The following is a 13,901-nucleotide window of genomic DNA, read 5'->3' as shown; positions in this document are numbered from 1 at the left end:
ACTTTTCTCCGTTCGGGCGATAGCCATCGAGGAAATCGAGCCGGGGATAGTTTTACCATGTGCCGCGATCGTGCTAAAGGTCGTAAGAAAAAATAACGTTCCACGGCGAACAGTGAATGATTTCTACGATAAGACCGCCGTGTGAGTATAGCTACATTGCGCTCGCGGGCGTGAGAGAAGAGAATTACTTTATATAGTTGATGTGGCGAAGCATGACGGAACTCAAGGTGGATTTGTGCCAACGCCAACGGTGTGCTATTTAGCGAATGCACGTAACACACTTCCCTGAATATGAGCTTACATGTAAACTTAATGCGCTGCACATTCCTCGTTTCTTTCATAAATACGAAATCAAGAAAAATTGCGATTATATGTATCAATTTTAAATAAGAAATGTAAGTCAAATAATGTAATATTGCTTGATAATGCTACTTTATATATACGTAATACTGTAGTAAAGTCAAGAGAATAATTGAGATAAAACAAATATGTATGCAAAAGACTGTGGAAAATAAATGAATCACTTCTGCAGAGAAATATTTTTCAACGCCATCGAACATGAATATGTATCACACAAGGAAAATTATTGTAACTGTAAATAAATATTTTTGCAAAAAATACGAGCTCTGTGTTTTGTAATTGAATTCTTATGAACTACTATTAAAAATATTAGTAAAAATGTATAACGTGGGAAATGTAAAAAATTCTAGCATTTTTATTTACATTTAGAGTTTGTTAAACCGCGAGATGTTAAATTTCGTAATTTCCGAAATATCTTTTGCGTGTAAAAATTTTCATAAAGTGAATCACCTTACGAAATGCTAATTTAATTCGCGCGAGTGAGGAATCGATTATGTCTTAATTCTCTAATTTGCGTATACATATATCGGCTTTCGATGACCCGCTCCGCGGTTTAAATCATCGTTTGCGCAACCCGTACTTTTAAGCAACATTTCAACGTTGCGTATGCATTCCAGCTTCCTTAATGGCAAAGACTATCACGCATTCCAGGGGATACATGTGCCCGGCGTGCACGTGTGTGCACGTGCACGTGCAGACGCATGCACACTGCACACGTGCGTGCGTGCGTTCGTGCGTAAGTACGCAGTAGGAATTTATTCTAGCGGAGAAGCGCCGAGGCCGCCGCGTCGGAATTTGACAAAAGAAAGGCACGCTAAAAACCGCACCGTGAAAATTAAGATATTCGCGGCGAAGGTAGCGATCGCGAAATACCGAACACGAGACAGCGTGGAATATTATGCGAACGAAACGGGATAAATATTCTAACGGCTCTAACTGTTAAAAAGACTTATTTTCGCATTAGTGTTCGAAATCCGGGATCACGCCATATTTAATCTAAATGATTTTATATTTTAATTTAAAAGTATTTTAATGTAAAAGTATTTTAATACTAACAACTTTTCCAAAGCCTCTTAAAAAAACTCTCGTTTCTAAAAGGCACTAATTTAATACAGTATTTGAGTTTTGAAAACTCAAGGAAATAATAACTATATATAAACATCTTACTGATATAAGTAAGATTATTTGACAATTCGTACCTTAATACCTCATTAAATAAATTTGAGCTTTTCAATTTCAATTTTTTAAGATAAACGTTTGTGAATTTCGTTAAGAGGCTTCGAGATTCGGTTACGGGAGTGACTTACCAGGGATGACTTCCCCGTTGAACGTCATTTCGACCAGATGTGTAACAGCTTCGTGCGGCACAAACGATGCCAAGAAACGTTGACTACCTAGCGCTCTCACGAAACTCGTGACATGGCCTCCGTTTACGAGGATCTCCAAGTTTCCCGAGCCGGCTCTCGATCCGTCAACTGACGAACAAAACCGTCTTTTATTATCGGAGACGAACTTACGGTTTCGCGACTGCGACAGTTCGGATACGTACTTTCAAATTCTACCGGCTGGTTCACCACTCCGTTCGGGATCTTCCCAACCTGTATAGCACGAGCGTTATACGCCTGCGATCTAAAATTTATATAAACAATTCGCTTGTAGATAATTTACTTAAATTTCTATTTTTTTATTCTGATGAACATTTAATAGAGTACGAGGGACATCCCCGAGTTTAATTTTGTTTTTTTCGGCTTTAAATAAAATTATGGTTTCTTCTCGGCCGCATGATAAATGTAAAAAGTAATTAATTAGTATTGTCCAAAAACAACGCCTAACTAGATTTTGCTTCGAGAGATAAGAGTATCTTCTTCGCTGTTCAACGAACCTGAAGGGCGATCCCTTGATGTGCTGGCCGTTCACCAGAATTTGTATGACGTGTTCGCCGACCTCCTCGGCGGTGATGGTGTACGTCAAGCCACGCAGCTTCGATTTCTGTATCGGCACGGTCTTGCCGTTGGGACCTGCGGGGAGGTAAGACCAAAGTTTATCATGCATTCGCGACACGCAGCGTTAACGTCGAAAGTCGCAACGGGATTTACCGGTAACGGTGACGGACACCTTATTGGGATCCACGCCGGTGTTGACGCTGAAAGTGGTCGGCCGGTGCACCGGCAATGTTTCCAGGGCGCTTCCGGTGGCGATGGTCGTGCCGCTCTTGCCGGACAACGCGGACACGTAGACGGCACCGCCGTTGTTCAGATACTTGTCGTGAGTCGCGGTGCCGTCCGTCGCGTCCGCGATCTTCCCGTAGTAGTTGTTGTTCTTGTTCTTCAGGATGCCGTGCGTGCGAGTGGCCGTCTGACCGTCGTACCTCGGACCCGCGCCGTAGTCGGGGCTCGGGGATGATTTCTGTACGGACGAGTAACTCGTCGTCGCGGAGTGCGACGACACGTTCTTGGCGGTGTAGCTCTGCGCGCTCTTGTAATTGTTGTTCAGGAAGTTGTTGTTTGGGCTGCTGCCGCCGCGGTTTTCCGCGGTCGGCGAGTTGCTCGTCAGATTCGCGAGGGACTCGAGACTGCCGTACGACAGTAACGACTTCGTCTTGGCGATCGCGTCCCAAGAATCGCGCCTCGAGGTGCCACCCACCATCGAGGACACCCGCACGTTGCTGCTGGTGTCGACGACGCCGTTCTCCGTAGATCCGCGTCTGTTGAACGTCGCGTCCTTGTCGCCTGTCCTCGGGCTGAAACTGCGATTCACGGGACTCTGCGTCGCGCTACGATATGTCATCGGACTGCGGGTCGGCGAGCGCGATCTCTTCAGGGATCCCGAGTTGTAGATGTCCCTGGACTCTTTGATAAGGTGAGCGGTCGGACTTAGGTCAGGCGATCGCGATCTATTGAGCGTGCTAGACGAATAAATATCCTTGGACTCTTTGATGAAGCTGGGACTCTGTAGATTCGGCGATCTCGAGCGATGGTTGTACGCACTGCTGCTGTAAATCTCCTTCGTCTCCTTCAGCACCGACGGGCTCTGCACGTTCCTCTGCACGGGGCTGTGATTGATATGATTCGGCGAGCGAGTGCGATTCAGCGAGTTAGTACTGTGATAAGTCGTGGAGTTCTCGGTGACGTAGTTGCTGGACATTTTGTAGGTCGGGCTCGTCTGATGAATAGGCGAGTAACCGCGCTGCGTCGGACTGATGGACTTGTACGCGGTCGAGGTGTACATCTTCTGAGTCGGGCTGTTTCGTTCCGTCGCGGACACGTTTAGCCCGTTCATTCGTCGTTCCAGGGACGACACCTTGGACCGTTCCAGGCTGGATGTGGACTCCTTCGACCTGCGGGAGCCCTTCTGCGTTCCCACGCGTATGGAGAACGGCGAACCACGAACGTCCGAGCCGTTGAAGTACACGTACACTCGGTACTTGCCGTCGTTGCCAGGCACGAAGGACACCCGATACTGCATGTGGCCGAAATCCTCTATCCTGTAGGGCACCGATTGCTTGTCGTGGACGATGTCGATGATAACGTCGCCCAGTCCGCCAGTTCCCCGCGCATCAACGATGAAGGAGAAAGGTTGTCCGGGCATGGCACCGTCGGTGTCCAAGAGCTATGATTAAATCATTTCATAGCAGCTTGTTAATTTATTTCCGAATTATTCTAATGATTATAATAAAAGTGGGAACTAATTATGTGTTTTAAAGAAGAAATATAAATTGCGATTTTATACATTGAAGTACATTCGCTGTATTGAAGAATCGCGCAGTTAATTCTACTTTACGAATTCCAACCATATTTTTTGATATGAGAAATATAACTATCACAAATAACGATGGCAATATGTAAACTGGTTCTGCTTATGAATTATTAATAAAGAATTGATTACATGATTGAATATTGCATCCCAGATATACAAATTGGCGGATGTAGGTAAAAAACGCGTCTCTACTTACAAAATGCTAATAACAAATGCGTGATAATCTCACCTTGATTCCATTAGGATCAAACACGAAGCAAGTAAAGGGACCGCCTTGTATGTGATTTCCCTTGTGCGTTATCGCGATACTCCACTCTCCCGTCTCGTCGGGTTGAAAGGTCGCCGTATGTACGCCGTCGTTTTCCTTGACGGGACACGGCAGCGATCTTCCGGTCGGAGACCACGCGGTCACGTCGATACCGTCATGACTAGTTCCTAAACGCAGAATTCCAATATTCTGACTTTGTTCGTCGAAAAACAGATTCTTTCGTATCGCCAAAAACACGTACCGTAACTGTTGACTAGAACCTCGACGATAGATCCTATGGCGCAAGGATCCATGCCCGGGGATTTGATTTTCGTTAGAGGCGGCAAAACCCTGAAGTAATAAGGGCACCCGTTCACCAGCTCGCCATCGTTGTATACCATCAGCTGAAATACAAAAAACGAAGTTGAGAAACATAGAAAATAGCTAGTTTAATTTTCGCAAATTTATAAAGAAAATTGAAAGCATAATAGTATTTAACTTTCATATATTTGTTTGAAACTTCCTAAGGGAACTTTCTTTAAGCGCGAGAAAAAAATCCATAGACTAAGTAATTAAGATTTTAAAGAACCGCGGATCCGAAAATCAAGGGCCCAAGTGTCTTAAAATTGTATAATCAAGCAAGGATCTTCTGTTTTGAAATGTACAATATTTTATAATTACGTTATTCTTTTAACGAACCTTGTGCATGCCCACTTCTGTAGGTACGAAGGTACCTTTGCCATGAACTCCGTTCCACGTGAGCCTGCACTCCACGCGTCCGCTAGGACTGATGATCTCGCCGCGTACCTCCCTCGCGTTTACATCTTTGGTGAGCATCTCCAGCTTGAAATGTGCCTGCGACCGGATTGCATACGATTTATTTACCACCAAAGTAACTGAAGCTTCAAGATGTAAGTATACAAATCAGTGGAGCGAGCAAGGATTTCTCGAGTAAGGACCGAGGAAGGAACTGCGACGCGACGGTGAAAATTCGTCAACGCCGATTAGCAGCGGAGTAATTAACAAACAATGACTTAACCAACCGGCTGTTGCACTCGGGCGGATGTGCTGTCGACGTGCACGGCAATCTGTTGACTCGCTTGAGGGCGAGGCTTCACCCACTGAAAGTACGCCGCGTATGCCATTACACCTAAATGCTCTACATTCTGGTCTGCCATGTCCTTTGCTTTCAGGATCGGCTCCACGCCCAGCTTCTTGCCGCCGTCGATGCCTTACAGAGAACACGAGTCATTTGATTCATTGTAGGTAAATTTTGTCAAAGGACTGTTACTCTTTCTTAAGAGTTTATTCTTACAATATAAAATCTGTTTAACTTTATATCACAGACAATCTATTACAATCTACATATCAAGTTATAATATATTACCGATAAATATATTTTCTGGTATAATCAAACAATGTAAAATTTATATCAGAATATATATCTGTACCTTAGAGAGGTAAAGAATCTTATCTTTGTTATTATAAAATTTATAGAAAACAGGGTTCAAAGTTTATTATTTCTATGGAATTTCTAATATGACTTTTTCTAAACATTATATCTTAGGAACTAAAATGTAATAATAGACATAGAGACTCTTTACCATTATACAATTTAGTAAGCTCTTAGTATTTTTCCTATTGGGAAAAATACATTTTGACAAAAACTGGAGATACGATTCTTTTACTTCTGAGGTACAGATGTACTGTTTTTGTAAAAGTGATAAATTTGTGAAACATTTAGATTATTCATATTTAATATAAGCGAAACGCTGGAGAACCAACTTGTGGAGTTCTTACCCATTTGCAAATTATGCTCCCACGCGGAGGGGTCGGTGTCGAGTTTTTCGTAGGGTGGCGCCGGGCCACCCAGATTTCTGACGATACCGCAAAGTGCTCGACCGTCGTTCCAGTCCGTCTGTGAAAGCAGGATAATTGAATATCACTGTGAGATATTATTATACCGAGGTACTGTTACCGGGACGCCTCGTCTCCACCCACCGTGAAGTTCCGTATTGAGGTGTGTGATAATTGCGAATTGACCCATCGTAGCGTTGCGTGGAAGCCCGGCGAGCCTTCCTTCATAAAGTACGACAAGTAGGTCATCCCCGAGAGCTCGTCCAGGTACGGCGACGCCAGGTAGTCCGGCTCCAGCACCATGGGGATATCGAATTCCCGCTTCGAGATCTCCATTGCTTTGCGACAGTTGTAAACACTGCAAATTAAATCAATATTGAAATAATAATACACGATATAAAATTGCGTAAAATAATATTATATTTTCACAAATTCAAGAACCAAATTCACTAAATTCAAGAACCAATGTGCGATATTGTATTATTTTGACATGAACAAGCTATTCTAAAATAATTGCATATTCTTTCAGTCATAAATACTACAACAATTTCCTAATAAAAATTTAATATTAAATCTAAGAATTTACTTTATTTTTCAAAATCTCTCTTTTTCCTTCAACGTTGAATAACTTTTTGACTGTCAACTGTATAATACATTAAGGCATAATTTAGATTTTTTTTTAATATCCTTCAGTGATGATTTTATTTCATTTAGTTTACCTATCATTCGGATCGAGCTGGCGCCAATGGGTGAACAGGCCGGGCTTGCAGTAATCCAGAAGCGCGCTCAGATACACGCCGGAGTTCCAGTCGGTCGTGAAATTATTGACCCTGCATTCCGGCAGGACAGCCTGAAAACGGAGTCGCTCTTAGAAATTACGAGTGTCATATACACATATATTTCTATCCACGGTTATTAGCGAGCAATTAAATACGACGACCGCGATACGCGAGGTATCCAAGGGTCAAACGCGCGCATATAAATCACAACGCGTGTGCATACGCATGTATATATGTATATATTAATAACGCACGCGAATACGCGAGCGCGTAACATATGCAATCGGTGTGAAGCTCTGAACTCTTTCGTAACGGAAACACGTTCTCGCGTAATGCGATACATGCGTGGACCCGTCGGTCGTCGGAAAGGATCGGGCCCGTGGTAAAGTAATAGCTTCTGCATTTGGTTTACGGCCGCGCGCGCGATGCGAGCCGAGGTCGCGCTCGATGCAATTATATCGCGTACTGACCTTGAGCCATGCGAGCATGAGTTTCCTCGGCGGGAACTTGGACTTGCCAATTTGATACCGCACGATGAGCGACCATATCAGGCCCAGGATCAGCTTCAGATTGCCGTTCACGATGTCCACGTTACCTGGAAAACCCGGGGAAATCGGAGCTTTAGCGGCTTTTGTTTAGCGGAGTTTTACGCCGTGCGCCGAGCGCACGATGCCGGAGCGGTAAACCGTCAAGTGGAAGAAAATCAATTTGATTTATCGTCGGCCTGAATTTCTTCGCCTGTATCTGGAAAGAACGGTCTGTTCTCCGGCACGCACGGAGAAGCGATTTAATTCGGGGAACCGCGAAAGAGAGAAGGAGAGACGCTAGGGAGAGAAAGAGAGAGAAGGAGAAAGCACGTGTGCGTGATGTTCACGCGGCATCATTCCGCAGTCGTAATTGCGGAAGAAAGATTTACGATGACTTTGGAGAACAAGTTCGAGGATTTGATTCTCTGTGATTACAATTTACATTGATTAACGTTCATGTCAAACGCTGACGTAACCATACGTGGAACCTATACGTACGTTTTAAGTTTTAACAATCTTAACAAGAGATTTTTTCATAGATTCCACTGACTCTTCAGAAGATCTTTATCATTGCGGATTTTTAATTGGATAGACCTGTGAAATACGATATTCATCATGCGAGAATCTGTGATCTTATGTAAATATACATTCATTTATTCACTAAAGTTAAATTCTCCTAAATAACTAACGCCTAAATTTATCTTCAATAATTTAACTTGAATAATTTAAACCTCGATTTCAAAGAGAGATCTTTTAATTCGTCTTTATTCACATATCTTTATCCCTTATCACAGGAATTTTTAGATCCGCGACGATGACGTTACACGATGGAAACAACGCAAATGCAATAATTAAGATAAGATCAGAGGCGCGCTCGCGTTCATTATGTGTCATTCCAATTCGGTCATCTTTCGCTTCTAAGCGCGAGATAAACGTGCTCTCATCTTGTCTCGTGAGACGGTTATCGCTTGCACACCATCGCGAACTGAATCGCGCGGTAAGTAATAGCCGTGCAATGCACGCACGACAACGACGATGACGACGATCGCGACCGCGGTTTTTTCGCGGCCTCGTAGGCACCGGCGGCGCGATGCAGGAAAGGCAACGACCTCGAAGCTCCGATTTGTGAAGGTGTGACGCGAAATAAGAGAACATCTGTAAACGGCACGCTGCAGTTTGCGACGCCGCGGTGAACACGCCAGCGTCCGAATTTTCGGCTCGAATTTTCGAAAGAATATTAAATTTAATGAGAAATTCTCATCGCGACCACACCTTCGTCGGTTCGTTGGGAAAAAAAAGATCTCATCACAATGAACGATTGAGGATTAAACCTTCGCTGCGACGCGACGGTGTCGCGTTTCGCGGCGTCATGCGCGAGATTAAAAGCACCGCTGCAGAAATGCAGACCTCCAGGGATCGCTGAAAGACAGCTTGCTCAACGATGACCCGCATATTCGAAACGATTACGTCTCCCGTCGTTGTGTGCTGACTCATCGGCAGGCCGGCCGGCGCTGCGCGCTTTTATTATTGTTACACTGTGGTCCGAGGAAAACGTATTACCCGCCGTGATGTGTGGCAGGTAATGGTCCGGATCGCCGCCGATACTTCCGAGTAGGAAAATCATCCTTTCGCCCAGCTCGCGTTTTCGCATTCTGCGTTCGATCCCACGAAGTAAAAGTCGGCGAAACTTTTATTGTCGAAAATAAAAATGCAATTAATCCGTAATGACTTTGATCAAGCGCTATGCCGAATAGTATATTACATTCCAAGGCGTATACCTCGACATGAGCAGCTCGAGAAGAAGATCCGAGAAAGCAGAGATTAATTCGAGGGATTTGCGAGAATAGTAAAAATCGCGGAGAAGAGAATTCGAGGAAGTCGGATTAAACTGAGAGAACATCGCAGCGAGATTACGTACCTGGTACCCTTACGTTCGACGCGATCGCCGCCGCGGCAATTTGCTCGTACGTGCGCAATTAGGAGCGAACGATATTTTAAGGGAGCTATTTTTCAAAAGTATTACGTACGGACGAGAAAAGATTGTACATGGTTAGCGCGTACGGAACGGATTGGGGAGGCATGATAAATATATTTCTCGCGGTCTCTCTCTCTCTCTCTCTCTCTCTCTCTCTCTCTCTCTCTCTCTCGGCGAGAGGAGGAAGACGCGCATTTCCAGCGATTGCTCATTACCTGTGGAATGCGTCGTGGCGGCTCCCTCGTACTTTGATTGCATATCATTATTAATAACGCGTCTCACGCGTGCACGCGCGCCTCTTTCCCGCACCTCGGCACGCTACGACGGGAGAGAGTTAAGCCCCTTGCACAATGCCAGGCAACAGGCAATAGGAACAAGAAATAACCAAAAAATCGTTAATTACAACCTAAAAAATTCAAATGCTATGATTGGTTGGCAATAGGCAATAGGCACAGAATTTCCAACGTGACGGAAACTCTGTGTCTATTGCCTGTGTCACTGTTTATTCTGCATTTATACATGATTTCTGATTTCTATTCCCTGTTCCTATTGCCTGTTGCCTGGCATTGTGCAAGGGGCTTTAACGAACACGGGGGGGCTTCACCCACGTGGCTTATTATATCTTCCGTTGGCGAACGAGTTGCGAGTTGCGAGACACAGCATATCGTATCGATATTAACCAAAAAAGATTAAGCAGATTAGGAGAAGACAAGAAGTGGAAAGATTATACTTATAATCGAATAAGTATCATTTAAAATTCTTATTTAAATGTCACTCTTGGATCAACATATGGTTTAGTGTGAAAAAATATATCTTCCATTGTAGCGCTCAACAAGTTGCGAGATGCAGCGTATCGATATTAATCTTAAAAGAGATTAAATAGAGAGAATAGGAGAACATATACAATCGTTCGTACTCAGGTATCATGATCAAAGAATATGCAAAACATGGTCATTTAAATATCACGCAGAAATATCACTGACTAAGCGGCTTAGGGTGAAAAAAATATATATCTCTCTTCCTCTCTCCTGAAACCCACTTTATCAATAAAAAACCCAATCAGCTTTATTGATATTGCCCTCGGCACGATAAAATAATCGTCGAGCGTAACGCTGCTGTGAGAAACGCGCGTTGTAGAAAAAACTTAAAACACGACCGTCCTAATTCTCTTTCGTGAGCATTTATATCCATATGTGAAGTAATTAAAAAACGGTAAAACAGTCTGGCCAAACTGGTAGAAGCCTAAATCGATTCCTACGCATTTTTGTGCGAATTACGACGAACTGAATATTTCAGGATACATGGTAGACGCGAGTCATAGCGTCGTTCCAATTACGGAGCGTAATTGGACGCTGAGCGCGTGCAACGCCTTGACGGTTTCGCGCGACCGTGGACAGACGGCCTTCGCCTCGCATTATAGGGTACCCTTCTCGTCAATCTGTATAAAACACGGTATTTTGCCTATATATACCTATATATTGCGGATCGGAAAAATGCGAAGGTTCGAGCGGCGCGGCGGCAATTTCCCCGTAATCTCGAAAACGGACCTCACAGTAACGAAATACGATAGAACATCAGGCAGCAAGCAAAAATATAGGCCGACATTGTTTAAATCGAATTATTCAATGCAAATTATAGATTACAATAAATTTGATTGTATAATAACATTCTTACATATAATTATCACCATGAAGCCTATATTGAAAGTTTACACATCCAATACATTAGCTGATCTTCCTATAATCGCGATGTGCTAAAAGCGTTATATATTTTTTTATACATGCTCAATGTTGAAAAAAATTCCGTCGCTAATGATACAATTATACGACTTTTTGTTTCAAGTCGCGGTTCACCGCGCTCACTTTGTATTCTAACACACGATTCTACAATATTTCCGATAGAAATCAATTGTATGTGTTTTTTCTTACCGATATTGACGAGCTTGACGCCGTCGGCCTCGATGGCCTGCAGCGCCGTGGACACGTTCTCCAGGTGATGGTGCTGGTTCGCCGGTCGCGGGTTCCATCGCGGCAGCCGGCGTTTCGTCAGCACCTCGACCAGGGCGCAAAGACGCGTACCGTCCCGGAAGTCCTCGGCGAGGTCCAGCACGGGGCCGCCGCCCACGTCGCCGGCGTGCTTCAGGTGCTCGTTCACCCAGTTCCGAAAGGTGTTGGCCTGAATCTCCACCCAGAGGTCCTCGTGGCCCTTGATCGGCATCCCCTTGGCGGCCGTACCCTCGGCCGACCGGGCCACCAGGCCCACCAGCTGCTCCGGTCGCAGCTGCTCGGTCGATTGCATTCTCGGGTTCCTGTCACGTGATTGATCTTATATACTTATATACCTGTCGAACTCGTACACCGCTTGCCGATCGGATAAAATTCGATAACTCTATACGCCTTGCTTCGCTTTCCTCTTCGATTAAAAACTTAATCGGGTCATCCGAGAAAGAAAGTTACTTATGAAGGCATTTTTACAATTATTTATATGCGTGTAATGAGACGCGTCTGTACGCGGACTATCTCAATTTTATCGACAGATTCTTCATTAAGTTTGAAATTCTTTAATATTAAATATCTCGGCGTTTTAATCTCGAGTCAAGACAAAATAAAGTTGTCTCGAGGGAGAGAATCCGTCGATTATGATTGCACAAAACGTTTACGAATATATAATACCTCGCGTTTTTTTATCGCTACAGGTTGTAATTAATCGTTTCGATTAAACGAGCGCCGCGCGAGCAAAACCGTGGTACGTACCGAAGTACCGAAGCAATAAATTGCGAAATGTTTAATTGCTCGTGCGAAATGCTCGAGCGTGTTTCGCATTGAGCGGCCTGTGACCTTTGAGGTCGCCCCATTACGAGGAACACGATTTAACCGCGACGACGGAAAAACCGGCGACGGTCGTGCATTGTGCGGCGCAACGAGGAAGATCCAGAAGAGAATTTCGCACGGTGAAAGTGCCGATGCATACACCTGCGAGCCGGCATTTCGTCGCGAATATACCTGTCCACGCGTAATCTATTTCCGCGTGTCTGTCCTCGACGAAAACTCGTCGCCCGCCGCGGTTTCTTCACCTTTTTAATCTTATTCGCGCTAATTCGGTGGCGCGAGTCGCTTGAATCGCGGAGTCAAACGGAGAAACGGCGTAAGAAAGCGTTGAAACGGAATTCGCCAATTACGACGAGATGCCGGCACGCGAGATGCCGGGGCGCTGCGTGAACTAAATGATAAGAAAATGTTTAGCAATGCATTTCGGAGTCGCGCGATGGCCCACTTGCGCTGCAGATGTTAGAAGAAAATCGGCGAAACGCCAAGGCATTGTCGGGAAATCCGCTAATTGCGACGGCTTTTTGGAACGGCTCGCTCGGCGCTCTAATGCTCGTGCATCAGATAATGGTGAAAAGGTTTTTATTTTATTAACGTTAAAATTTAGGTTGCAGCAGTCTACTTTTGCCGCAAGAAACGCAACGCGATTCGAGTCTAGATGCTATCGAAGAGCCGGGTTTCGTTTCTGAGGCTAATCCGTGTTTCCGGCGTCGTTCGAGTCAGGCGATGTCTCAACGCTTAACCGCGATAAGGAAGTTATTGTAAAGAGAATCAGAAATGTTAAGAATTGCATAGAATTTAAAACATAAGCACTTTTATAAATAATGTCGGCATGTGAATTTTTTTTATATCTTTTCACCGATTATTTTTTGACAACATTTATAATAATCAAAGTACAAGATTTTTTAATGGGTTCTAATGGGAGGATCGATGATGCATATTAATTATTATCAATAAAAAATGTTCTCAAAAAATAACCTTTGAAAAAAATCTCAAAAAATTCCCACGCCGGTATTATTGATAAAAGACCTTATATGTTTTGAATTTTATGCAGTTCTTAACATTTCTGATTTCGCTTGCAACCTCTTGAAAGCGTCGTGAGAATTTCGCCATAAAAAATGTGAAATTGCCTCGATAATAAGTATCCCGATGTGCTCGCGAATATAAAAATTTCCATATATATATGCGCGCGTCGTGTATATTTTCTGTTTATGCGTAATCCGTGCACCACAGGCAGCGGCGAGCTGTTTCATCGCGGCATGACATCATTGTTGTCTCAAAAGCTCGTCTGACCGGTGACGCTTGCGTAAGTGCGTAAAAATCTACGGTGGGCAGCGCAGACTTCGGCGTGCGAGCGTCGCGAATGATTAACAGCGGCTCTTCTCGATTTCGCGGGGGCAATTGACGGCGCAAATAAGCCGCTAAAAGTCCAGGCGTTAATTAACTCCCCCCCTCCCGACGTTTTTGCGTGTGTTATATAACAGCCCGCGAAGTGCAGCGAATCGTTCGTCCGAAGATCGCGTGACTCGATAACCGTGATTGAAAAGGGAGGCGTAATTGAGACGTAACAAAGAG

At 44.3% G+C, this 13,901-nt stretch overlaps 1 protein-coding gene across 1 annotated transcript in view; it reads right to left on the bottom strand.

Moving 5' to 3' along the window:
- Jbug (filamin-type immunoglobulin domains fbug) overlaps positions 1–13,901 on the bottom strand; it is a 35,632-nt gene that overhangs the window by 20,062 nt on the left and 1,669 nt on the right. The window contains exons 2-14 of the mRNA XM_071789698.1: positions 11,430–11,809; positions 7,470–7,594; positions 6,940–7,070; positions 6,365–6,578; positions 6,164–6,281; positions 5,407–5,594; positions 5,063–5,218; positions 4,626–4,767; positions 4,346–4,551; positions 2,457–3,969; positions 2,243–2,378; positions 1,910–1,989; positions 1,668–1,835 (exon numbers count right to left, since the gene is read on the bottom strand). Coding sequence (XP_071645799.1) covers positions 1,668–1,835; positions 1,910–1,989; positions 2,243–2,378; positions 2,457–3,969; positions 4,346–4,551; positions 4,626–4,767; positions 5,063–5,218; positions 5,407–5,594; positions 6,164–6,281; positions 6,365–6,578; positions 6,940–7,070; positions 7,470–7,594; positions 11,430–11,799 — 3,547 coding nt within the window. The 5' untranslated portion in view covers positions 11,800–11,809. The remainder of the gene's footprint in view (positions 1–1,667; positions 1,836–1,909; positions 1,990–2,242; positions 2,379–2,456; positions 3,970–4,345; positions 4,552–4,625; positions 4,768–5,062; positions 5,219–5,406; positions 5,595–6,163; positions 6,282–6,364; positions 6,579–6,939; positions 7,071–7,469; positions 7,595–11,429; positions 11,810–13,901) is intronic.

Source organism: Temnothorax longispinosus, chromosome 10, assembly GCF_030848805.1.
Source record: "Temnothorax longispinosus isolate EJ_2023e chromosome 10, Tlon_JGU_v1, whole genome shotgun sequence".
Lineage (NCBI taxonomy): Eukaryota > Metazoa > Arthropoda > Insecta > Hymenoptera > Formicidae > Temnothorax > Temnothorax longispinosus.
The sequence above is the reverse complement of the archived record's forward strand: the minus strand, read 5'-3'. Positions and strand labels throughout refer to the sequence as shown.